Consider the following 25,857-nt stretch of genomic DNA (forward strand, 5'->3'; position numbering starts at 1 on the left):
CCCGAGTTGGTTAAACATTCTCCCAGCCCTGTTGGGTAACAAGATCCACCAAGCTGGAGCCTCGGCAAACATGACGAGCTTGCCAGAGTGCAGGATGCGTGACAAGCTTCTCTTGCCCGCCTGCCAATCCTACCGCGTTACCTATTGACTGAAAATAAATACCTCACCCACCCCAACTGTGCCCTTCTCTCCCCCCTCAACCTGTTCTCGCCTGAGCTTCATTACTTCATGCTACAACTATGCTTCCTTCTCCCTCGCTTCCAACCTATCCCAGCTCAAGTGGCATAGAGGGCAAGGATGCTGCCTGTTCCAAAGAAAACCAGTGCCTGAAGCTTTAGGCTGTTTATTTAAAGGTATAAGCACACCCTGTTGTGAGGTCTTTGGAACAGGTACCAAGATGTTCAAACAACAGTTGATTCAGATTTTCACTATTTAATAGCAGAGGAATAATCAATCAGCAACTGAGTGCCTTGCTTTCTGCAGGCAGGCTGAACTCAAGCTAGGGTGGTGTAAGTGGTTAGGGGGTTGGACTAGGACCTGGGAGACCAGGCTTCAAATCCCCAGTCAGCTATGAAGTCCCTATGGGCCAGTCACTGCCTCTCAGCCTAGCCTACCTCACATGGTTGTTGTGGAGTTTGAATGAGCATTTGCTTCCTGGCTGCCTCATTTTGCCTAATGGTAGGGCTGGCACTGCTAAACAATGTTCACACTTGACTTTTGGCAGGTTTTCAAGGGGGAGGAATGCCCTAACTGTGGAACATCCATCATTAGGCTGCCCTGTTGTTCCTTTGTTCCCTGGACTAGATCACCATAGATAGTGATGTGCTAGTCAGTCAGCTATAGAATTTAAGATGAGACATATGGGAGGAGGCAGCCTTTGACGTATGTTGGCTCCAAATCCATAGGCAGCCCTAGTCACAGCTCATCTGTGATGACCGTAATGCCTATATAAGTAACCCAGACAATATTAAGCAGGGAGGGGGAACCTGTGGCCCTCCAGATGTTGTTGGAATCCAGCTCCCACAAGCCCCAGCTAGCAGAGCCAGGGATGATGGGAGTTGTAGTCCAACAACATATAAAAGGTCACATGCTTCTCCATTACCCAGAACTCCTCCCCTTTCTCTGTTTAACCCTGAAGATACTAGTTAGGGAAGATATTAGACAGGGATATGGGGAGCACCAAATAAATAATACAATGCTGGGGCACCTGAGGGAGAAGTAAAATGAGAACTCCAAAGCCTGGGAGCATGAAAGAAAGAAAGAAAGAAAGAAAGAAAGAAAGAAAGAAAGAAAGAAAGAGTGTATTTGTTGCTTAATGCTTCTGAATCAACCCTATTTGCCTATATGGGATTGAATCTCACATGAAAATAGTCTAGAAATATTCTGAGTACATTTGTCTTTGTCACAACTATGACGTGTGCGACATAACTGTGATGTTAATATGGGCTGCGTTTTGACTGGGTGTGATATACCATCAACGTTTGTTCTTCCAAGTTTTGTGCCATGTAGTAGATTTGTTGCTTCCCTCCTTCAGAGCATCACCTCACCACTGCTGTGTCTGGTTACTTTTTTGTAAACGAGATAGTGAAGACGAGACGTGTAGCCAAGCTGCTGTTCAAAATGTCAAGAGCAGCAGTGGCTGGCGGTGCCGACAAAGCGGTGCTGCTCACCTGGCTTCCCGGTGGCAGGTGTTGTTGCTGTTTACCAACAGGGAGAGGGACAAGGTGGCAAAGACATCAACCTGGAGCAGACACAGTGGCAGAGTCAATCGGCGGCTCTCACTGCTGTGCCTGAACCATGCCAGGCTCCCCCTGTCTTGCCCCTACCCACCTTGGCAACTGACAACGACACAGACTATAGATTAACCAGGACTTTTATTTTTTCCTGCATTTGTCCGCTGGCTAAAGGAGAGTGTTTCTGAGCATGTTCAGAGTTAGCAACAGAGCTTCCAGGTCCAAAGAGTTGATTTCCAGGCAAGCTTAAACCCCAAACCTCCTATTTGCCATATAAGCTTTGGCCTTGAACTTTGCTGGCGAGGAGTGTCATTTAAGATGTGATTTTAAACATAAATATTGGGGGAGGGCGGATGCTTACTTCTGGTGAAAAGATGTAGATGTTGGGAAATATCAAATATTATTATAATTTAGTACCGTACACAAGAACTGGATCAGGCCAAAAGCTATGGTGCCCAGCCTCCTGCCTCTGGGAAGCCTGAAAACAGTTTTCTGCTAAGAAAATAAAAGGATCGAATTTTTAAACCTTAGTTGGTACCTCTGTGACATGTATAAGGGATTGATTTACCTGGTGAAAATGTCTGTTTAGTCCAGTGGGCAGAGAACTGAACCGAGTGTAGAAATAGCCCAGTTAAGATCATTGCTGAGCCTTGAAGCTCTCTGGATGATCTTGGGCCAGTCTCTCTCTCTCTCTTTCTTTCTTTCTCTCCGCTCAACCTATCTCTCGGAGTCGTAAAAGGATAACAAAGGGTGTGTCTGTGGACTGTGGACCTTGTAATCCACCTTGAGCTTCTTGGAGGAAGGATGGGAAACAAAATCACCATCATTGACTGGAAAACCTGGTTACGTGTTTTCAGGTGATTGGCAACTATCCCCTGGCAAAATGCACTGTGTTGGTATTTCCCAAACCCATTAAAATTGAATTTTAATGCACTGTGTTGGTATTTCCCAAACCCATTCTCTGAAATCAGATTAAAGTCAGCAACAGGCCGCCTGTGCCAAATCTGTCCCTTTGAAGAGTGATGCCTGATTCAGTTGATTAATCCAGAAATGAAAGAGAAGTTTGGACGGAAAGGCAGTTGAAGCGATGGAACTAGGGCCACATCCATACCATACATTTAAAGTGCTATGATATCAATTTAAACAATCCCCTGAAGAATTATGGGATATGTGGTTTGTTAAGGATGCTGAGAGTTGTGAGGAGACTCCTATTTCCGTCCCAGAGGTACAGTTCCCGACTGGTTTAACAATCATTCCCTCTTCACAGGAAACTCAAGTAATGGTAGCTTTGTGAGGGGAATAGGGGTCTCCCTAACAACTCACTGTACCCTTAACACACTACAGCTTCCATAATTATTTGGGGGAAGCCATGACCATTTATAGCTGTATCACATATTCCCACATATTCCCCAATCACCCACTTGGTGAGGGAGAACAGGGGTTTCAGCCCATCCATTTCTCAAAGCTATCGTGCAGTAAGTACAGCTAATCACTGACCAGAGTCTTAAATTCTCCTTCAGCCACAGCTAAACAGGGTATGAAAAGTAGCTGCTATAGCAATAACTCAGAAAGTTTCAATTGGCACTAGGCAAATAACTCAGAAAGTTTCATTTGTCATTGGATTTAAAAGTTCATATTGGGTGTTAATGTTTGTTTTGCTGATGTAATTTTATTTAAAAATTGCTTGGTGCTAGCATGTTGACACTCTCACACCAAGACACCCTCTCTCCCTGCTTCAAATGCGTGCTCTAGTTTAAGCACTGTTTTGGGAAGTTTGAGAGTTTTTGCACTGCCCCTATTTGGAGTGGGGGGTGGGAGAAGGGTTCCCCCCCCCAACCTTTACATTACAAAGAAAGCCTTAAGTGTTTTGAATTAATGGCTGGATTGACAAGGCTACTTACTCATGGGGGGGGGGGGGTTAAACCGGGTAGTATCTATTCATGCCTCATTGATTCAACTCTTTACCTCCTCCCTCGATTATGAACAAAATGGGCCCTACAGTTGTTTGTCTGGAGAAACCCATGAAACTGGAATTATGACTCTTCATATCTTAAGCCCCTAAAACAGTGGTAATTGTGTACGCCTGAGTCATAAAATAAATTGGGTGGTTGTGTGTTTCTGAGTCACGAGGGATGTTTTCTGAATGCTTAGGGTGGAAATGGTATTGTGCAGTTTCTGAGGTGGTTTTGTAAATAACATCTGTGTAGAGAACTTTTAAGACTAATGAGGCGAATAGAAAATTGCTGTTTGTTTAGACATGGGAAGCTCAGTCCCTCTAACTTCTCTCAGAGAATTTCGGTGTTCAAAGGGTACAGATGTATTTGTGGCAGTGGAAGACTGGATGCCTAGAGCATGGGTAGGTAAACTAAGGCCCAGAGGCCGGATCTGGCCCAATTGCCTTTTAAATCTGGCCCGCGGACGGTCCAGGAATCAGTGTGTTTTTACATGAGTAGAATGTGTGATTTTATTTAAAATGCATCTCTGGGTTATTTGTGGGGCATAGGAATTCTTTCATTCCCCCCCCCCCAAAAAAAATATACAGTGGTGCCTCGCAAGACGAAATTAATTCGTTCCGCAAGTCTCTTCGTCTTGCGAGTTTTTCGTCTTGCGATGCACGGTTTTCCATAGGAATGCATTGAAAATCAATTAATGCGTTCCTATGGAAACCGCCTTCCCCCGACCTCTTCTGGCGGCATTTTAAAATCGCCCGGGACAGCGGAGGACTTCTCCGCTGTCCGGGCGATTTAAAAGCCCCTGGGAAGGCAAGCAGGGGGGACGAAGCCTGGGCGCTCCTTGCGGAGAGTTGCCAGCGCGCCCAGGCTTCGCGGCCCCGCCGCCCGGCTTCGGGACATCGTTCCGATGCCAGGCGGCAGGGGGAGGCTTTCTCGCCCCGCCGCCCAGCATCGGGACGATGCCCCGAAGCCGGGCGGCGGGGGGAGGCGTTCCTGCCCCGAAGCCGGGCGGCGGGGGGAGGCTTTCCCGCCCCGAAGCCGGGCGGCGGGGGGAGGCGTTCCCGCCCCGCCGCTCGGCTTCGGGACATCGTTCCGATGCCGGGCGGCGGGGGGAGACTTTCCCGCCCCGCCGCTCGGCTTCGGGACATCGTTCCGATGCCGGGCGGCGGGGGGAGACTTTCCCGCCCCGCCGCTCGGCTTCGGGACATCGTTCCGATGCCGGGCGGCGGGGGGAGACTTTCCCGCCTCGCCGCCCGGCGTCGGGGCATCGTTCCGATGCCGGGCGGCGGGGGGAGACTTTCCCGCCTCGCCGCCCGGCGTCGGGGCATCGTTCCGATGCCGGGCGGCGGGGGGAGGCGTTCCCGCCTCGCCGCCCGGCATCGGGGCATCCTTCCGAAGCCCGGCGGCGGGAGGAGGTGTCCCCGCCCCGCCGCCAGGCTTCGGAGGAGGTCCGAGGACAGCGGGGAAGACGAGCTGCGCTTCCCCGCTGTCCCGGAGATTTCCCTATGGGCTGTCGTCTTGCGAAGGAAGCCCATAGGGAAATTCGTCTTGCGAAGTGCCTCCAAAACGGAAAACCCTTTCGTCTAGCGGGTTTTCCGTCTTGCGAGGCGTTCGTCTTGCGGGGCACCACTGTAGTCCGGCCCACCACAAGGTCTGAGGGACAGTGGACCGGCCCCCTGCTGAAAAAGTTTGCTAACCCCTGGCCTAGAGAATGGCGCAAACATCCAAGGAGAGAAGAGATGATAAAGCAGACAGAACCTTCTTGTACCCAACAGCCAAAATATGGTAGATTGAATGGCTTTTGAGAGAGGAATATTATTGCAACAGGGATTTTCAGTGTGCAATATATGTGCAATATAATTCACCTATGTCTCCCTCCATTCAGTGATTTACCTTACATAAAAGGATCTTTGAGTGCTCACTGCTGTGCTGTGTTTTCTAGAGACCATAGAGCAACTGTGGGTTGTGGTAGCAAAGGAAGGACACCTGTTGCCTTCATGTCTTACTACTGGAATTTATGGTCCTTCGGTCTGATAAACAGGACTTTTCATGTCCTTACTGAACAAAGTAGGATAGGAATGAATTAAGGATAACGTTCTCTTGCACCTCTTGAAAATGGATGGGAAAACTGTGGCCTGCCAGATTTTGTGAGACTTCAACTTCCATTAGCCCCAGCCAGCATGGCCAAAGGTCAGGAATGATGGGGATTTTAGTCCAGAAACATCTAAAGGGCTCCAGGTTTCCCCATCCCTGATCAGAGAGCTAGGAATGTCTTTCAATGAGGGACATATTTCTATGATGTGAACATGAGAGACACATGCTGGATAGAAGAAAAGGATATCCCTCTCTATCCAAATCTGATGAACATCTATTCTCTTCGCTTAAGAACACTGTCAATATGCAGCCAGCACACAGAGATTAAAAACCAACAAACAATGATTTATTGGTTAATTATTATTAAAAAGCAGGAGGCCTGTACATCACGCAGGGCTCTCCTGGAGTCACTGAGCGAGTACAACACCCTACAAACACTTTGATTTCAAAATAAAAGATTTCCTTTTTTGTTCAGCCCAGCTGAATATTAGCAACAACAATCATCGGTTCTGAAAATGCCCAGTGCTTCCTGATACAATCACACAACTTTAGTTATGAAAAAAATAGATATCTATGTACATTATATAAACACACTTACATATATCACATAAATTAAGAGTGAAAAGATGCAATTCATAAGGAGGGCTGCTGTGCTTTCTGGGAAGAAGACCCCCCCCCCAATAATGTTTTGACTGGGGAAGAGCCAATGAAGAGGCTCCTGAACTCTGCCTTCCAAAGCAATGTGAAATCCACAATTATTTGAGTCCTACATTCAAAGACTGACCAGCTAAGTTCTGCCTGTTAAACAGGAACATTAGCCACCAACTAGTCTGCATCTGGGTGGGAAGCTTCACTTCCAATTACTACTCCAAACTGGGTATCAGCATTCCCATATTCTGAAGGCACCGGTGGCAAATCCTCCTTCCCTATGCACAGTTGGCCACAGCATTCTCTGTGAATCAGCAGACCGTTGAATGTCCTGTGAATGGCCCCCTAGGACAAAGCAAATTGCCGAGAGAACACCCAGTTCCTTCTGCCTTGATGAGCTCTGTGCGGTGCAGCAGACAGCCAAAGGCGTTGTAATCCTATCCAGAGCCAAGATGTCAGCCAGAGTCCAATTGCAACAAAGTAATAATGGTTCACAATAACCTACTTGAGCCAAAATATCAGCTGTAATTACCTGAGCTCCCAGCTAGGAGCCAGAACACACACTTTGCCCCATAGAAGGGCTGGAGTCTAACACACACTGCTGGAGATAGCAGTTTAAGGGGCTCAGAGCCCACGTCAGTGCATACTGTGCTCAGAGATGCTCCTCTGAGCAAGGATGGGCCATGTCCAAGTCCGTGTGTGGCTCTTGCAGCTCTTAGCTCCTGTCTTGAACCTCTTCCTCCTTCCACCCACTGGAGTTCTTCCCAAATTTGTACACCAGTCGCCGGCCATCCACTCGTTCGAGGATCTCCCGCTTGTAGTAATATCTGAGGGAAGGAAGGAAGGACAGTGTTAGGGCTACATTTTTTTTAAAAAAGTAAAAATAAAAAAGCAGTCCTAGGAGAAACAAAGAGGACTAGGAACATATTATGGTTCAGTCGTTGCTACAATAAGGGTGGAATAACATAGTACACAATCAGATATGAGATTGCCTTGAACACAGAGCTCCAAGCTGACTCCCATCACAGCCCAGTGACATAGGAGGTAGTGACTTATTCATAGCTGACCAACAAAGCTTTGGAGCAGAGTGAGGAGTTAGACGCAAGGTTTCTGTCATCCAAATCAAAACACTCTTTTTGTGCTCTCTTGTGCTCCCTGCCCCATAGTGCCTGGGGCTCCCTCCCAAAACTTCTTCATGGTCCCACTTCTCTCTTCTTTAAATCCATCCTCAGAGCCCACTTTTGGAATTAAACTTGCTTCCCGCTACCAAGGAACCTTTCTGCAGCCAGTGATGGGATTGATGAGAGTTGTAGTCCAAAACATCTGGAGGTCGTCAGGCTGACCAAGGCCGGCCTCCGGCAACTGCATTTGCTCAAGTTTCCACCCCTTGCTACCCCTGTGTCCATTTCCTCCCCTTGATCTCTCTATCTCTGACTTTCCTCAATGCCAGAATTGCTTCTAGAGACTATAGTGCTACCTTCTTTGCTTGTCCTTTCAGTGTCAGCCAGAGATCATAGTATTCCTCCAAACCTCTTTAGACATCGTTTCAGCCCTGCTATCTGTTTTAATTTGATTTTAATTGTTTTTGTATTTCCATGAAAAGCTGCCCTGGGATGATGAGGAGGAGGAGGATTGAAGGGTGGTTTTAAAATATCCACAAATCAAGGATAGGCCCATCTCCCATTAGCCCTTGTCCACTGGCCGTGCTGGCTGGGGCTGTTGAGAGCTGGCAGCCATATCAGAAAAGCTTCAGGTTCTCCACTCCAGACTGAAATGCACAAGTACATACCTCATGGCTCTGCTCAGCTTCTCATAGGTCATGCTGCTGTTCTTTTTCTTTTGCCCCCAGAGCTGAGCCACCGCCTCAGAGCGCAAGAACTTGAAGATGCCTTCTCGTCGGTCTTCCCACTTCAACAACCCCTCATTCATCTCTGGGTGAATTAGGATGTCCCGGATGAATTCCCATAGGTGGATCCCTCTTGGAGCTGGTCATGAAAAAAGAGAGCAGGGAGATCATGTTATTCAAACTATCTGGAGGAACAGAACAGTCCCTAGCCTTTGAGGCCGACTGAATGCCAAACCAGGGCATAAATCAGTTTACATGGCAACGTCATGGCACCAGAAACTTGGCTGTCCCTTTGAGAAGGCTGCACACCTCCCAAGGAGGTAGAATATTTGGCCAATAGCAGAGCTGGAGTCGCTCAGCCCTGCATCTGAGGAACTGTTATGAAGGGGGACATTTCAGTATGCATGAAGTTGATAAGCCATATGACCCCTGTCCCCAGTCAGGAGGAATAAAGAGCATTGGTTTGCAAGGAGCTGCAGTGCCTCTGGGACTGTCCTAATGGATTAGGTGCGAGAATCCTTGCCATGGAGCTGTCTTGTCAAGTGGTTACACAGCACAGCAATACATTTGTGCCTTTAATCTGTGTGGTGGTGCAGAAGGTGTTGGGAGCAAAACACTTGGATTGCATGCAATAGCAAAATATCCCTGAACAGTCCCTGCCCAAGTGTGAGAGATTCACTTACAGTGTTTGCTTTTCTTGGTCTCCAGGCAGTCTCTGCTGTCCTTGCTGACCTTCCTGGGCCGTCCCCTTTTCCGCTTCTTGAGATCTTCTTTCTTATATTCTGCATAGTCACCTGTAGAAAAGGGGAAGAGGAGGACATGCTTAGCTTTATCCCCCAGAGGGCCTGAAGTGAGATTAAACAGGAACACAGGAAACTGCATTATACTGAGTCAGTATGGTGGTCCATCTGGCTCCGTATCTACACTGGTACCAGCTCTTCAGATATTCAGACAGGACACTTTTCCAAGCTTCATCTAGATAGCCAGGGACAGAACCTGGAACCTTCTTCCTGCAAAGCAGTTGTTCTACCACTAAGCTTCTTCTAGATTGAAAGACCATAATCCTTAAACTGGGATCTTTCAGCACCCACCTTAAAAGGGGGAGTAGCACTTGAGAGCCAGAATTTCTAACAATGGATAAAATCAGCTCTCTCTCTGGATGATACAAACCTGCAGTTCAAAACTGGTCTCTAACCATTTCTGCCTACAGAAGTGTTTAACTTTATATCCCAGTTCTGTTGTAGGGATTGATTTCAGTCTACCCGGCTTTAGCATTAAAAAGCCACTTTGAGGGCCTTTTTGGCTGAACGGCAATGTATAAATGCTTCAGATAAATACATTTTTTTTTTTTGCAGTTAAGCTGTGTCAGGTCTACTCTGATTAATCTCCAAATTTATCCCTTCTTTTGCAGAGTCAGGATTTTATTTTTAAACCCAATACTGTCCTTGCCAAGCCCAATATGCTACACACCCTCATTTCCCCTTTCAATATGAACTGTGCCCTACATCTCTCCACTGTTGTTTATGGTGAGTCAGTAATCTTTGTCTTCCATCTAACTAGTTTGCCTTTGACAATGCAAGCTGCTGTGTTGCTGAAGTTGCTAAGGCAAATGTGTGCACAAACATAAACTTGTACTTTCCTAAAATCCAGACCTCCCGTTGATAATCCCCTCTATATCTTACCATCAGAAAAGTGGCAGTGCTTCATGTCTATGGGGTCGAGATCTAGGTCACTTCCACCGGAGTCCTGAGACTGAGGGCTCTGAGACATCGTCCCTGAGAAAGGAGAAGAATGGAAGGTCAGCTTCTTCTAAGAGCCCTAAAGCCACCAATGTTCTAACTGTAATTGTGGGATTCAGCAAGTACCCTCAATGGGCACCCATTGGAATCTGAGAAAATATTAGGCCACTTTCATGCCATTCCATTTAAAGTACTATAATACCACTTTAAGCAGCCCTGGCTTCCCACAAAGAATTATGGGAGCTGTAGCTTGTTACAGGTGCCAAGATAGAATTGGGGGAGGGAGGATCCATACCTGCTAGAGAAGCTGAGCTGTCTGGTGACATGGCCCCAGACATGTAGCCAAGGTCGGACTGGGAGAAGATGTTTGCTAACTTCATCTCTTCCAGGTAATCCTGATTGTAGGAATTTCCCAGTTCTAGGAAGAAATAAAGGGAGAAGTTGAGGGTTGAATGTGTACACACACACAAGGAGAGAGACCATAGGCAATTAACCACAAAGCAGAGCAAACCAATACATTTTTTTCCTCACCTAATGGGCTGGAGTCCAGAAGGGCCTCTTGAGAGACGTCTTCGCTCCTTAGCACAGACATGATCCAGCCAAGTTCATCCGGGACAGATGCTACAAGTGAGGGAGAAAAGTACATTCTTTGTGAATAACAAGACCAAGCGCTACTCTGTGCTGCCCTGCTTTCTTCCTTGATTCAGGAACAAGCTAAAAGATACGTTCTCAGCCCTTGGTATTGGGGGCAAAACGGTGGCACTGATTTACAGAGGACTGGGACCAGAAATATGGTCAAGAGGGACCATCGGGCCATGGGATGCTGCCTAGATAGAGCTGCCCCTCTTTTTCACAGGTCCTGCTCTTTTAGTTTGAGAAACAGCTGGACACATAGTAACTTAGCAAGCAGAGATTTTCCTGGCATGAGGATAAAGCCATTGCAAAAGCTTGCCATTTGTAAATGTGGTGTGGCTGGTGTGAAAAGGCACAAGAGCGGAGCCAGTAACACGAGATTGCAACCCTTTTGCTGTGCATCGTGACTTTGCACCAGCGCCTGTTTTTCTGAAAGCCTCTCCGCTTCAGCCAAGCACTGTGAGCTGATACAGTTCTAGCCTTGGGGACCAAATGCAATTCCTTCGAATCCTTCTGCATCAAAGGAAGGGCACCCTGCACTTACTGATTTCGTGCAGGCGGTCGTAGAGCTCATCGCCAAGGGGCCCGAAGATGAGTCCCAGCTGGTCCCGCGTGTATTGGCAAAGCGTGTAGCCATCCATATTGCAGCAGGAAAAGTCAATGGCACTGGCATCGTACTTGTTTTTCTCCACGTGGTAGCTGATCCACTCCAGCACTTGAGCCCTGCTCCAGCAGTGTGGCATCTCGCCATACCATGTCGGCTTGCCTGCAGAGAGGTGGGGAGGGAGGGAGAGAAGGGGCTCAGTGAGGCAGGCGCCACATGGGATTCTGCTCGGCCAAGTCAGCCTCTGGAACACTCTTGCTGGCTGAGTAGCACAGGGTGTGGCTAGTTCACTTACGCACAGCATTTATCTCACTTAGTCACTGTGGTTGGGTTAACATGCACACCTGTCACCTGTTCCCTTATCTCTGGGCAGGCCCCTCCCCACTGGGGTGAGGTCATTTAGGACACCAGTTCTCCACTCCCAGCTCAAGCACTCACAACTTCATTAGAATACCGTACTGTATGGAGCCAAGAACAGCAATGCTTGCAGAGCTATTCTATGCCCCAGCGGCCATTCCCTTGCAAAATGGCCGCCCTTTGTAGCTTTTTTTTTTTTTTAATAAAATATTTATTAGGGTTTTTTATAAAAGAAATACAAAGATAATAAACAGCATTGCTTTGTTTTAACAAAATTTCATAACTTCTTTGGACTTCCTCACGTCTCCCGCTCCCACTTACATCGTTAATAAATTTTTTCAAGCAAATTATCATCTTATTTGCAAATTTATAACCACTCAATTCAATATAAGTAGCTTTTCACAGTCCCCTGAGTTTCACGTAGTGCACCTTGTATAAAACTACTCAGCTCTACTTCTCTACAAGGATTTAACTTAGCCTCTCATCTTCTGCAGGGTCTAATCTTTAAATAAGGCGAGTGGCAGTGTTATATGGCACAATTCAATTGCTCAAAGCACTTCATGTAAATCAGAGGTAGGGACCCTGATACGCTCCAGATGTTGTTGGGACTCCAGCTCTTATCAGTTTCAGCCAGCATGCCCAATGGCCAGGGATGATGGGAGTCCAGCAACAGCAGGAGGGCCACAGAGCCCCCACCGCCATGTGCATCCACCCAGCATTGGTTAAGGGCAGGGGTAGACAACATGATGCCCTCCAAGTGTTTGTTGGACTACAATTCCCATCAGCCCCAGCCAGCATGGCCAATGGCCAGGGTTGATGGGAGTTGGGGTTTTGTCCAACTATGTTTTACTGAGAGTAAACCCACTGAAATGAATGGACCTAGGGTAGTCATACCTGTTAATTTCAATGAGTCTACTTTAAGTTTAACTAATACTGGAGACATCTTGTGGGGGCACCCCCATCACCCCATAGAATATCAGGGGTTCAACCTATATAAATGGGGGTGAGATCACACTGGAAGGAGTCTCCAACCTCTACTCCAGTAGGCTTGCTGATAGACAATACTTGTGCTGCTGCTGTGGGAAGCAGAGCCCTCAGAGATCACAGAACTGTAGAACTGGAAAGGACTCCAAGGGTCATCTAGTCCAACCCCTTGCAATGCAGGGATCTCAACTACAGCACACATGACAGGTGGCCATCCAACATCTGCTTAAAAACCTCCAAGGAAGGAGAGTCCACCACCTCTTGTGGGAGATTGCTCCACTGTCAAAGAAGCTCTTACTGTCAGAAAGTTATTCCTGATGTTTAGTCTCCATTGTTCCCTATATATATTTTGTACCCGCATCTTGAAACAATAAGCTGTGGACACCTACCTGTTGTCTCTGTGGCCATCTGGGTTGTAGACAAAGTGAGAGAAAGGTTATCATCATCTCCAAGGTGGGTCAGTAGGTCTGGGTCGGGTGGTGCTTCTTCTGGCTGGTACATGGCGCTGAAGTAGTTTGAGATGAGATTGCTGATTTCACAGGATCCTGCCATGGGATTATCTGCCAGAAAATTGGAGTTGTTAGACTTGGGAATGGATCCAGCCGGCTCCACCAGCCCCATTCCCCCATTAGCTTGCTTTGATCAAACACGGCCTTTCCCCCCACCCCTCCAGTACACCTAGTTCTCCTTCATATTCTCAACCTGTCCTTCAAGCCCTTGTGATTGGGATCTGTCCAAGATTCATGAATATCTGAGCCAGGATCCCAAAGTACAAAGCCACAGATTTCTAACCAAGGAATTCCCACAACAGAATAGCATTTATTGTGTAGGTCCATGGACCGCAGTGGAAGAATTCCCACAACAAATCAAGGTACGTTTCTAGTTCATTTTATCGTTCATTTTATTTATTTACTTTTAAATATCATTTTCCCACTGCCCACTGTTAGTTTTTGGCTTGAAATAAAAAGGAACAGTCCCAACAACTTTGCTTTGGCAGGGAAATTACATCTCCCCCAAACTTGGCCGATACAGCAAAGGACAAAGAGACAAGAAACAGAGTTTTCATGCTTATTACTTTCACAAAGGTCCCCTGCCCATCAACATTTAATCAGCTCTGGGACTCACAAACACCTCCAAGAAGCCCAATTTTTAAATTTGCTTTTTGCCTTCTCTTTCCAGGCTCAGGCTGGAGTCATAAAATCAATGTTGACTTTCAATCTACTTCTAAAGCTCCCAGCTCCTGCGAAGCCCCTTGGCCCTTCACCAGCCCCCGCTCAATGCTACAGGCTGTTGGAGAGAAAGCTCTGTTGGCTCTGTGAAAACAGCCTGTTCTGAATCATGAGAGCCTCACCTTAGATGCTCATCCATTTATCACTCATCCCTGCCAATCCCTAATGTCTCTCCCTCCCCTCCGCATCATGGCCATAGAGTGTAAGTCCTTTGAGCAGGATAGGGATCCCATCAGTTCTGCGAGCCGCACAGCAAAGTTGGAGGTATGCAACTAGTAAATTACAGCAGAAAACCGGTGAGAGCAAGTCAGCCCAGACTCAGCATGTTTTTCCTTTTCTTTTGCCAGAGAACTACAAACTGCCCAATGGACCAGCACTGGAGGCAAATGTTTTTCTCTTTTCCAAGGCTTCAAAAAGCATAATAATTCCTTGGCTGGTCCTGACCAAGAAATCCATCTGGTCCACATTCTGTTTCCAGTGATGGTCGGTCAGGTGCGTTTGGAAGCTCATAAGCAGAGAGTGAAGGTAACTGGCATCCTATTTTTTAGTCTCCATCAGTAACTTGGCGGTAGGGGCTGCTTCTTTTATTGGCAGCAGCTTGATCAGCTAAGAAAGTGCACCACAGCAGCATCCTTAAGGAGAACTGAGCTCAACACAGATCAGGCGCAGCAACTCCACATCCATCCTCTCCCCCTTTCACGCCCCCCCCCAATTTTACCTACCAGGCAGGTAACTCTGACAGCAGTTAATCAATCCACACAGTAGTAAGCTCCTAAGGCAGAGTGCTGGACGCTTCAGCTCCCGCTCACCTGTGCCCAGGTATTTGTGACTCCACTCCCTGTATGGCTCAGCCCCTCCCCATAGCTGTCCCTTTTATAGGGCGTTCTTCAGTAACCTGATCTCCACCTCTAGGGGAATTCCTAGAACAGGTACTCAGCTCCCGCCCCAGGAAATTTGCATAATATGTGCCACCTGGGACTCTGCCAGCCTACCTTGACGGGAAATCTGGGCTGACAGTTTAATTATTACCAGAGAGCTGGCAGAGCTTGTGCCAGTTTCACCCAGGACACTGTTTTTCTCCCTTTTCATATCACTAGTGTTTGTTTGCTCATCAAAGCAGATAAACCAGCCTGCTTCTCCCTCCCCGGCCTAGAATAGGCCCATATAAATGAGTCTGATGGGGGGCAGTTGCCACCTGTTGTTCCATTGGGTGAAGGTGAAGCAAGTGTCATCCGTCGGTCAGAAACGGAAAACGTTTTCATATGGCCGGCGGACTCCACACTCCTCTCTGTGACCCCCTTCAGGGCTGAGGCCAGGATTTGGCTATGGCTTTTGATGCAACATCATCAAAGCAACAATCCATGCATTTGCTTCAGTGGACTTTAGTCCACGAAAGCTTCCATCACAACAAATCTCTCCTGAAGGTGCCATGGGATTTCTTTGTTGGCTGCCCACAAGAAACCAACTGCAACCCTTTCAAAGTTAGGTCACTAGGAAGGCTGTCATCCTATTTCCACCTACCTGGCAACAGACCCCTTTGAACTTAGCGGAGCTTACTTGTGAGCAAACCTGGGTAGGTTTGCACTGCAAGGGAAATGAAGTTAGCTTATATTCACCCCATTCCATTGTTTTGGGTGACACACAACTTCCAATCCTGTCCATGTTTACGCAGAAACAAGTGCCACTGAAGTCAAAATGACTTACTCGGAGATAAACATACGTAGAATTCAATATTAAGGCTGCTCACTAAAGACATAGTCAGAGTATCCTCTGAAACTAATACAGAAAGAAAGAAAGAAAGAAAGAAAGAAAGAGAGAGAGAGAGAGAGAGAGAGAGAGTAGAGCTCCATGGAGGAAGACTTTGAGATACGTAGAAATTCTCTGATTTAGAGGCAAAATTCAGAGAGGTATCTTTGGCTGCATCCAGTGCTCTCCTACCGATTTGAGAACCGGCGCGCACACGACATTAGCCACAACCTGTCATTTCTTATAAAATATATATTTCTTTATTACATTTATATACCCCATTTTTCTTCCAAGGAGGTGTACATGGCTCTCCTCCTCCCCATTTCATTTCATCCTCACAACAACCCTGTGAGGTAGGTTAGGCTAAGAGATGATGACTGGCCCGAGGACACCTAGCGTGCTTCATGGCTGAGTGGGGATTCGAACCCTTCTCTCCCAGGTCCCTGTCCAACGCTCTGACTATTATGCCACTTTCCCCTAAACCAGCTTTGATCCGAGCAGAGAAAAAGAGTGACTTTGCTGCGTTTTAAGCTTTTGCTTAGTTAAAAACAAAAGAGTCTTGCGGCACCTTAAAGACAGGCAGATTTATTGTGGCATAGGCTTTTGTGATCTAGAGCCCAAGATGCCCCCTGGATACAGGGAACCGGGGCGCTCGTGGGCTTCCCAGAGGCTTCCCACTGTTGGGAACAGGGCGCTGGTTTGCATGGACCTTTGTTCTGATTGAGCAAGGCTGTTATTATGATGTCAGCACAGAAATACCAGCGTTGGGAGAGCACTGTGCTGTCCTCTGCTCTGCCACTGCCCCCTTCTGTTGCTGGAGGCAAGACCTGAGGGAGTTTACACAAACTGCAGTACTGCTTTACATGCCGATGTCTTTGGCAGAAGCGGGAAAGTGGAAGAGAGCTGTATGGAAAGCAAAGGAACACACATGCTAGTCAATGTGGGTTTTTCATTTTGCAATAACGCTGCTCACCCAGCCCCCCCCCCAAAAAAACTTCAGCATCGCTCGCAAAAAACCATTCATTGTCTCACTGAGTTCAGTGGGCCTCCTCCATTCTGTACACAGCCCTGCCTTGCAGGTGTGTATCGAGAAGGGATTACTGTGCAGAGATGAGCTGGGCAGATCTCTCTTTCTCCCCTTTTCTAATTGCAGGATGGTTGCTGGTGCTTCCAGGTGGGTGAGCTGCTTATTCACAGCAGCGAACAGCTTCGTGGAAACTTTAAGCGGGCCACCAACCTGCCTAGCTGGCTCAGCCACAGGCAACGGGCGCGTCATGCCTCATTGACGTCAACCTCTAGTACAAAGGCATTTCTGAGAAGGTTGCCTGGCACAGGGTTTGCCCCAGTACTCTCACGCCACTTTGGGACAGTGGGGGAGTTGGGCAATTTGGGACTCTGGACTGGTCCTGTAGTGGCCCTTTAGATGGCAATTGGTATTACTTCACCAACTTCGAAAGGGGGTGAGCCAGCCCTGCTGCATTTGTGAGGGGCTCCAGGTCATTCTGCTGGGCTCTGGACATCTGCCCCCAAAGTCCTGGTCAGATGCCATCATTGCTTAGGAGGCACCAGTTCAGGATGGCTCACTCTCCCACCTGACTCCAGCATTTCCCCTGACAAAATAGCACTTCGTGCAGGACCTGCTCTGTGCTTTTATGACTAAGACGCAGTTCTCTGAGACTGGCAATATTTCTTCTGTCTGTGCCAAGACAGCATTATTACACCTAGGACCTTAGAGTGAAGGGTGGGTAAATAAACGACAACAACAAGGGCAAAGAATTAATACATAAGTGACATGCACACACCCATTTCCCCCTAGTGGAGCTCCTGAACCTCTTTGGCAGCTGCATGGAAGGCAGAAATTCAGCAGGTCCAGCTTGTCAAGGGATGCTGATGGCAGAATGGAGAAAGCTTCACCTACTGATTTTCTGTGGATCATGTGGTTGCTATTATGTCACAGGAGGCATTGGGGGTGGGTCCCTTTCAGCAGCTCAGCCTCAAGTCTTTGTAATATCTTTTCTCTGTAATTTCTTGTTTGTTCCTTTAATTTGCAAATGCCCCAAAGACCAAACATTGACCTTGGTGTGGTGAGAGAAAGGAGGACAAAGAAGCTGAAAGGAGGCACTTAGGCTCCATTCCTAAACACATTAACTGTGCCTTCCTATACATGGAGTTCAATAGAGCTTACTCCCAACTGAGTCTACAATCCTACACACAAATGCCTGCCTGAGAGCCCATCCCACTGAAGTAAATGGGACTTACTTTTGACTAGAGGATGGCACTATTATTTCCAAATTCCACTTGTTTTCATTGTAGCCAATCACTAAGTAAATATGCTTAGGATCATAGTCCTATTAAGGCTTATCTCAGAGGTTTTCTCATGGCTTAGTCAGGCTTATCCCAATGGTTTTACCATGGGGAAATTATTCCTGAACAAATTGCAGCTAATCAGGCAGGCTCAGAAAAGAAGGGTGTGTGTGGCTGTCGTCTTAAGGTGCTGGGACACCACTTTAAGCAATCACGGCTTCCCCTAAATCAGGGGTGGCCAACTCCCAAGCGACTGCGATCTACTCACAGGGAGGAGGAAAGCCTCATTTTTAAGGGGTTCAGGTCACAGTTGTGAAGGGTGACACTGTGACTTGTTGGGAGATTCCCATTTCCCTCCCAGAGCTACAATTCCCAAAGTGGTTTAACAGTCAATTCCTTTTCACAGGGAGCTCTGGGAATTGTAGTTCTAAGAACGCTCAGCACCACAGTTTACAGAATTCTCTGCGGGAAGCCATGACTATTTATAGTGGCATCATAGTACCTTAAATGTATGGTGCAAATGGGGCCTGGGTCTACGACACCCAGGACCAAGGTTTCCTTGAAAGAATTAACCCATGATTTTCAAATGGCAGGACTAGTTTGGTTTTAGATTCACAGGATTTTTGAAATAAGACAGAAAATAATGAATAATCAATATTAATCATTTAAATAAATTCTAAAGGACTTAATCTTTTAAGTTTTGCACAACAGGAATTACACTGATAATGTAAACTTATTTATGAAGTATCTACTTGTACAACAGACTATTTTTTACAGGACATAGTTTTGACAGTCCCTGAGACAGTGCTTTCCATACCTCAGTGGCTGAGCACATCATCCACAAATTCCAGCTGGAAAACTCTAGGAAAGGGTTGGGAAAGGTGTCTTAGCTAAACCCTGAAGAACTGCAACCAGTGATTCTCCAGTGATGGATCAGATCTATCATCTGATGAGCAGGGAGGGAGCAATAGCCCTCTTCCTGAGATGATCTGCAAGGGGCAGCTGGGGCAGCAGCTGCATGTGCCTCTGCGCATGTGTATCCTAAGTGTGGTGTGTGCACATGTGCAATTGTAGGTGGGTGTGAGGTGTCCACCTCCCACCACTGGCATGCAGCCCCCAGATGATTGGCTAAAGATGGGTGTGGTCCTCAGGCAAAAAAATAAATAAAACTTAAGCATTCCTAATGTGGACCGTTAGTTAAGAAAAAGAAGCAGTAGGCCCTCAATTGTATAGGCAAGATGTAGTTACAAGTAGGTAGCTGTGTTGGTCTGCCGTAGTCAAAACAAAATAATAAAATTCCTTCCAGTAGCACCTTAGAGACCAACTAAGTTTGTTGTTGGTATGAACTTTTGTGTGCATGCACACGAAAGCTCATACCAATAACAAACTTAGTTGGTCTCTAAGGTGCTACTGGAAGGAATGTTTCTATTTTATATTCAAGATGGTGAGTATAGGCACTGACTGTAAGGGGCCCAGGTCCCTTCAGGCCCCACATAAAATATTAGCAGCGGCAGAATGGTGGGGGTGAAGTGGGGGCCGGTTCTGTCGCCTAAATGGCTCCACCTTGCCTCATGAACCAGCTACCCCTGCAGAGAGGCCAACAGTAGGTGGAGTGAAGGCAGAGCAAACTCATGTTGAGTCCTACAAAGGCAACACCAAGTCTATGGAGGAATAAACCAGGAGCGGACCCTGGGATGAGCCACAGCTCAATGGTAGGGCATTTGCTTTGTATGCACAAGGTCCCAGGTTTTCTCCCCAGCATCTCTAAGCAGGGCTGAGATTACCTTGACTGAAACCCTGGAGAGCCACTGCCAGCCAGTGTAGACACTACTGGGCTTGATGGACCAATAGTCGGACTCAGCCTAAAGCAGCTTCCTTTATGCCTAGATCAGGCAGGCAGGCAGGGGCCGGCTGAGGGCAGACTAAGGTTGGTGGGGCAGGGCCCCCTTTGCCCCAGCGGACCAGCCTCTGCTAGGGCAACTGCTCAGAAATCAGGGAGGCACAGGAATAGGACAGCTCCCTAGCAAGCTGTAGAACTGCTCCACCATCAGACTTGCAGGCAAGTCTCAGGAGGAGGCATCTTCTAGACAGGCACCCAAGACAAAGAAGTTGCCTTTGACCTTGTTTGTCTGGCTTCCTCCCTATGTGACATTTTCTCTGCCCATGTGCTGGGCAGCAGTGCAAAGAGAGCCCAACATTGATGCACCCAGGAAGCTTTGCATGGGCAGGGAACAGTCTAGGCTGCCTGGAAAGGACACTGAAAGAAAGTATAGAACTGCTGAAAAACACACCAGCCACTTCTGGTTCCTTCCAGGTGTGAAGGACTTAATGGAACCATAAACATCCAGGGGGTTGACCAGACTCTGAGGTTCCTCAATTACTTACCCAAAGATGAAAAGCCCTTGAGAACCCAGTTTGCTGAGGAAGCAGGTGCTCCATTCAAAGCAAACTTAGACATGACTGTCCTCTAGTGGCCAGTATAGATTGCAAGAGACCATGTTCTCTTTATGCTCAAACTTGTAAAAAAAAAGAGAGAGAGAGTGAAAATAAATTGCAAATGACAAGTGTCCTGTACTTGGTGATGGTGATCAGATTGCCACTGTAACAGCTACTGATATTTTTATTGAGAATAAGAGTAGTGAGGAACAGGGAAGAAATACCAGCAGCATTCAGAAATTTATCCCCTGGAAACTCTAGCTATGCCTATTGCTATTGCATGGCATCCACTGTAAATAATTATTTCATTATTGTATTACATCCACACTGCTCTGCTTTCTTTGGTCCACCACTGGCAAGTGGCCCCCCAAAAGGTATCCTACGAGGGGATGTAGACAGAAAAAAGTTCCCCACTCCTGCATCTCTAAAGTAAAGGTAAAGGGACCCCTGACCATTAGGTCCAGTCATGGCCGAATCTGGGGTTGCGGCGCTCATCTCGCTTTATTGGCTGAGGGAGCCGGCGTTTGTCTGCAGACAGCTTCCGGGTCATGTGGCCAGCATAACTAAGCCGTTTCTGGCGAACCAGAGCAGCACACGGAAATGCCGTTTACCTTCCCACCGGAGCGGTACCTATTTATCTACTTGCACTTTGACGTGCTTTCGAACTGCTAGGTTGGCAGGAGCAGGGAATGAGCAATGGGAGCTCACCCCGTCGCAGGGATTCGAACCTTCTGATCGGCAAGTCCTAGGCTCTGTGGTTTAACCCACACCGCCACCCACGTCCCAGATTGCATGTAGAGAAACACAAACAAGAGTTAGAACAGGGACGGGGAAACATGTTACCCTCTGAGCAAGCAACACGTTACCCTCTGAGCGAGCTATCCAGGGGCACAAAGGATGCTCCTTTCACCTGGGTGACCAGATGGCACTAACATGTAGAAAAAGGGGAGATCTGTAACACAGAGAAGCTGGAAGGGCCTCTGTAACTTGCATTTTTAACCCAATAAAGCATGTGTCTACAGGGTTCCCCCTCTACTCTCTCACTGCAACTAATTGTAGCTGGGGGGTGCATCAGGGTGTGTGTGCATGCCCCCCCCCCCGAAGTAGTTATCCCCCATCATCTTTATGCCCCTGGGCTTACCTGAAGGGAAGGCACTTTTCACATGCAAATCATAACATAGTCATAATCTGGGAATTAAAATAAGGTTCCAATCCTATGCATGCTTACTTGAAGGTTAACTCCATCCAAATCAATCAGAGAAAATGTTTTAAGATGGGAGTGTTAAAATGAAACAAATCCTTAGTTCTCTTTCAGAAGTCTAGCATGTGGGACAATGCTGGCAACACATCCTGAAATTCACTTTGCCCCCTCTATGCACCCCAGGAGACTCACAGCCCATCTATTGCCACTCAGTGGCTATGTGGCCTATTCTATGGGGGGGATGTTGCAGTTGCCTAGCAACCATATTCTACTTTTGCAGGGATTGCCGACGAGGTGCCCTTTGGTAGTTGTTGGACCCCATCTCCCATCAGCCCCAGCCAGAATGAACAGTGGTAGGGGGGTGATGGGAGTTGTAGTCCAATGATAACTGGAGGGCATGATTGCTTCCAAGTCATTTGGTATTTTTTGTTGTATGGTGGGGTCTATGGAGCAACCCTCGTGGCACAAATCATCCAGCAGTCATCATAGACCCCTTCATGCTCCACTGTGGCCTTGGGGTCTTATTTGTGGCACCAACGTATTGTTGACAAGCCTGACAACAAGGCTGCTCTGCAGGGTGGCTCCAACGGATCCTATGGCTCAGTGACTCCCAAAGCATTTTGTTCAATTACATCAAAGCATTTTGTTCAATTACATCAGTCAGATTGCAGTCAAAACAAACTGTCTCTGCAGGTAGAACCTGAACAGCCAGCTCAGAATGCACCTGATATGCCAGTGCAGATTTGGGTCATTTGTGCAAATATTCATCTGAGGAAAAAGGGAGTACACAGAGCAAAACCAGAGCAAGAGACTGGTCATTGCTTCCATATGCAGCGATTCCGTACAGCAAAGTTTGGTTTTGGCCCCAGTCACTCATAAGCTTTAGCTCTTTGTGTATATAGACATTTACCTCATAATCTAAATATTCATAATCTTCTAACCACTTAAGCATCCAAACAGATTGACCCAATCTTTCAGACTTGCAACTGCTTACATTCATTTGCCCTGAGCTCCACAGGCTCTTAGTTCTGCTGCCACACGGCCAAAAATCAGCCCCACGTTAGCCTCCCCTGAGACATTTCTATGCCACATATGTTTAGTAGCCAAAGAAACAATTGGTTGGTGGGCCCATATGCTCATTTTCTTGCCATGCATTTGCCACAGATGACACATGGCTCTAAATCAGAATTGCCCTCATGCTGATCTGATCCAAGAGCAGCCGTCATAACTTGCAGAAGTTTTACCTTGACTTAGACTCAAACTGTGGCTGGGGAAAATTGATATAAAATTCACAGATTGCATACTATTAAGAGAGAATTACATGAAAATGATGTATAGAATATCACACCAGTGAAAATGGCAAAAATGTTTAGGAAATAAAATAAAAGATGTTGGAGATGTAAGGAAAAGGAAGGAACATTTTATCATATGTGGTGAGAATGCAAATGCATTAAAAAATATTGGGAAATGATATACAATGAATTGAAAAAATGTTTAAAATGAATTTTGTTAAACACACTGAAGCCTTTTTGTTAGGTATCTCAAATCAACAGCTACCAAAAGAAAAATGGACATTATTTATGTATGCTACAACAGTGGCAAGAATCTTGATTGCACAATACTGGAAGACGGAAGAAATACCATCAAAGCAACAACAGCAAGAAAAGCTGATGAACTATGCAGAATTGGCTAAGCTAACAGATAACTATGAGAGAAGGACAAAAAGGACTTCAAAAGAGTCTGGGAACCATTTACAGTTTATTTGCTGAAACAACAGAATGGACTGGATTCACTGGCAGGATTTGAATAAACTTTCACAATTTCATTTGAGTAACGTATTTCAGAGAAATCATTTTTATTTTTAGAATTTTATTTTTGTGTAGGAAAAGCAGGATATGATAAATAAAACTAAATAACTCAGCCCAGGGGGAGTTGAGGGAAGTCCAGAGGAGGGGAGGGAGAATAAATGTAAATAACATGATGAATGAGATTTGTACCATTATTTGTTATAATATTAAAAAAAGATTCAAAAAGAAAAGAAACTGTGTCTGGGGACATGCTTGTGTGGTCTTGGTGTCTGCATTATGCTGGATTGATTTCTGATGTTGACTTGCCAATGACATGGAACTGCTAGTTTTAATAAGATGGGAATCTCTGGCACCTCCACTTTCTCAGGCCAAAAAAGGCTGTAAAATATTGAAAGCAATTGCTGGAATGCAATAAACACACCATAAAAAAATATGGATCGGGGGCCAGGCCTGCACACAGAAGGGGCAAGGTGCATTCTGGGACAGAGGGTGAGGTTTATCATTTGTGATTTCTGGAACTGCAGATTACTAGGAGAAGCAAGCAGTGCCAAACCCCCTTCCCCAAAACATCTACAGTGGTATTAGGCCTTTGCCATTTCATTTTCTACATATACCAACTGATCGCTCATCAGGAATAAGCGACACGCAGAGCAAGGAAACCATGGTCTTGAGCTACATTAGACTTCAGGTTAGCAGCAACTTTGGCTTTGTTTTAAAAACAGAACCCTGAGATCCACAAGCAGGTACGAAAGAGCAACTCGGAAGGGAGGCAAACCCAATATTCAGTGACTGAGCACATCTGAACATATTCTTGGCCTAAGAATTTGTCTTTTGAGTACCAGCTTTCACATAGAAAGCCACTGTTGGCTTTTTCCCAAGTTCTCTCTGCTACAAATCACCCACAGAAGCACCAGGAGAGTCAGATCTACCTTCTGCCCTCCCCCCAGCTAGAGAAAAAGTCTCTGCCTCTCTTAAGCAATGTATCGCCACCTGCTGCACTGAATGGAAATAGCCAGGAAATTAGCCACTATGTGCCAAACCAGATGTTTTGGGACTACAATTCCCACCATCCCTGACCACTGGTCCTGCTAGCTAGGGATGATGGGAGTTGTGGTCCCAAAACATCTGGAGAGCCAAGTCTGGGGATGCCTGTGCTAAACCAACTCACTTATGAGCCATACCACTTATTGCTCAGTCCCCATTTTAGCCACTGCTAGTCTAGGCAGAAGTAGTCTAGTAACGGACTATATATCTAACAGCAGCTTAAAGCAGCCTTTCTCAACCTGTGGGTCCCCAGATGTTGTTGAACTACAACTCCCATCACCCCTAGCTAGCAAGGCCAAAGCTCAGGGATGATGGGAGTTGTAGTCCAACAAAATCTGGGGACCCATAGGTTGAGAACCACTGCCTTAAAGGGACAGAACACAAGCTTTGTCTAGTCAAACATTGCACCGACCAACAAGGAAACCTCCAGGTCTCTTGCATTTTAATGTCAGAGTAATAATTGACCTGTCATAGGAAGCTGCCATATACTGAATCACACCTTTGGTCCATCTAGCTCAGCATGGTCTACACAGGACCATCAGCATTTCTCCAGGATTTCAAACAAGGGGTCTTTCCTAGCCGAACCTGGAAATGTCGGGGATTGAACCTGTGACCTTCTGCATGCAAAGCAGAGGCTCTGCAACTGAGCTATGACCTTTCCCCATAACTGTGCATAGCAGTCGTGTAAGAAACCCTTTAGAAACGCTGAACCGTTGCTCACATTTACATTCAAAGGTTATAGGCCAGACTTAGTTTCCCTTTCCTTACCCAATCGTTTGCCTGCTTCTTCACTACCGCCGTCTCTCTCTGGATCCATTTTGGCTGCCGACAGCTTCTTCTAGCAGCCCAGTCCTCCCATAGCAAAAGCAGAAGCCCCAAGAAACTAAGCTGCGTAGACACAAGAAGCCGCTCACAGGGAAAGAGCTGAAGCAGCCTTGCTCCGTTGCACAAGGAGGTAACCTTCCTGTCTGGTGCTAGCTGGCTGCGATAGCAACCGAGAGCTGCAGACAGAAGAGGAAAACCACAAGAGGCAAGTGGCCCACCCAACATGTGGTCACCGGCTAATGGTTAGGAACAGGGGCGGAGGCAGCGGCAGGGGAGAGAGAGATACAGTGCTGTGCTGCAAAGCTCAACAATAACCTGCATGACGGGAAGGCACAATTGCTTCCTGCAAGAGAGAAATAGGGAGGAATGAGAGGGCATATGGGAGGAAGGGCAGCCAGATCGTGTGCGAGGCAATTTTAGGCCTTGAGTGAGGGAAGGGGGAGGGGAGAAATGCTGGAGAGGAGGGGGAATCGGGGAAGGGGCAGGTGGAAGTAGCTGGCGCTAAAGGAGTTATTAACTGTGCTGCAGAGGAGCAAGAGGGTGCATTGAGAGGAAAGAAGGGGAATATGTGAGGGGGTAAATGGTTGAGGGAGGTATAAAGAGCTGTGGAAGAGAAGGAGGGGCACTTTTAGGCCACTGCTGTGGAGATTTCATTCAGGCTGACTGTGGCGCTG

General features: G+C 47.0%; 1 protein-coding gene across 2 annotated transcripts; it reads right to left on the reverse strand.

The window, feature by feature from the left end:
- Positions 1 to 6,103: 6,103 nt before the first annotated feature.
- Positions 6,104 to 25,857, reverse strand: ELF3 (E74 like ETS transcription factor 3). 2 transcript variants are annotated; one of them, XM_081867033.1, is made up of 9 exons: positions 25,127 to 25,857; positions 12,980 to 13,150; positions 11,190 to 11,411; positions 10,544 to 10,633; positions 10,308 to 10,430; positions 9,956 to 10,048; positions 8,957 to 9,067; positions 8,217 to 8,412; positions 6,104 to 7,254 (listed from the first exon to the last, which is right to left on the reverse strand). In XM_081867033.1, the coding sequence occupies exons 1-9, from the start codon at positions 25,173 to 25,175 to the stop codon at positions 7,143 to 7,145; spliced, it is 1,167 nt and encodes a 388-aa protein (XP_081723159.1). In that variant the 5' UTR covers positions 25,176 to 25,857; the 3' UTR covers positions 6,104 to 7,142. The 2 variants fall into 2 exon arrangements, with proteins under 2 accessions (XP_081723159.1, XP_081723160.1); XM_081867034.1 differs by lacking the exon at positions 25,127 to 25,857 and adding an exon at positions 14,542 to 14,683.

The sequence above is a fragment of the Podarcis erhardii genome (genome assembly GCF_964252035.2).
Source record: "Podarcis erhardii genome assembly, chromosome: 6".
NCBI classification, from domain to species: Eukaryota; Metazoa; Chordata; class Lepidosauria; order Squamata; family Lacertidae; genus Podarcis; species Podarcis erhardii.

Excerpts from the sequence above, each read along its gene's own strand:
- ELF3 (XM_081867033.1), bottom strand. The coding sequence starts at position 25,175 with ATGGATCCAGAGAGAGACGGCGGTAGTGAAGAAGCAGGCAAACGATTG. Across the intron at positions 11,412-12,979 it reads GATGGCCACAGAGACAACAG|GCAAGCCGACATGGTATGGC; the intron begins GTAGGTGTCCAC and ends ACCTCTCTGCAG. Across the intron at positions 7,255-8,216 it reads AAGCTGAGCAGAGCCATGAG|ATATTACTACAAGCGGGAGA; the intron begins GTATGTACTTGT and ends TCCTTCCCTCAG.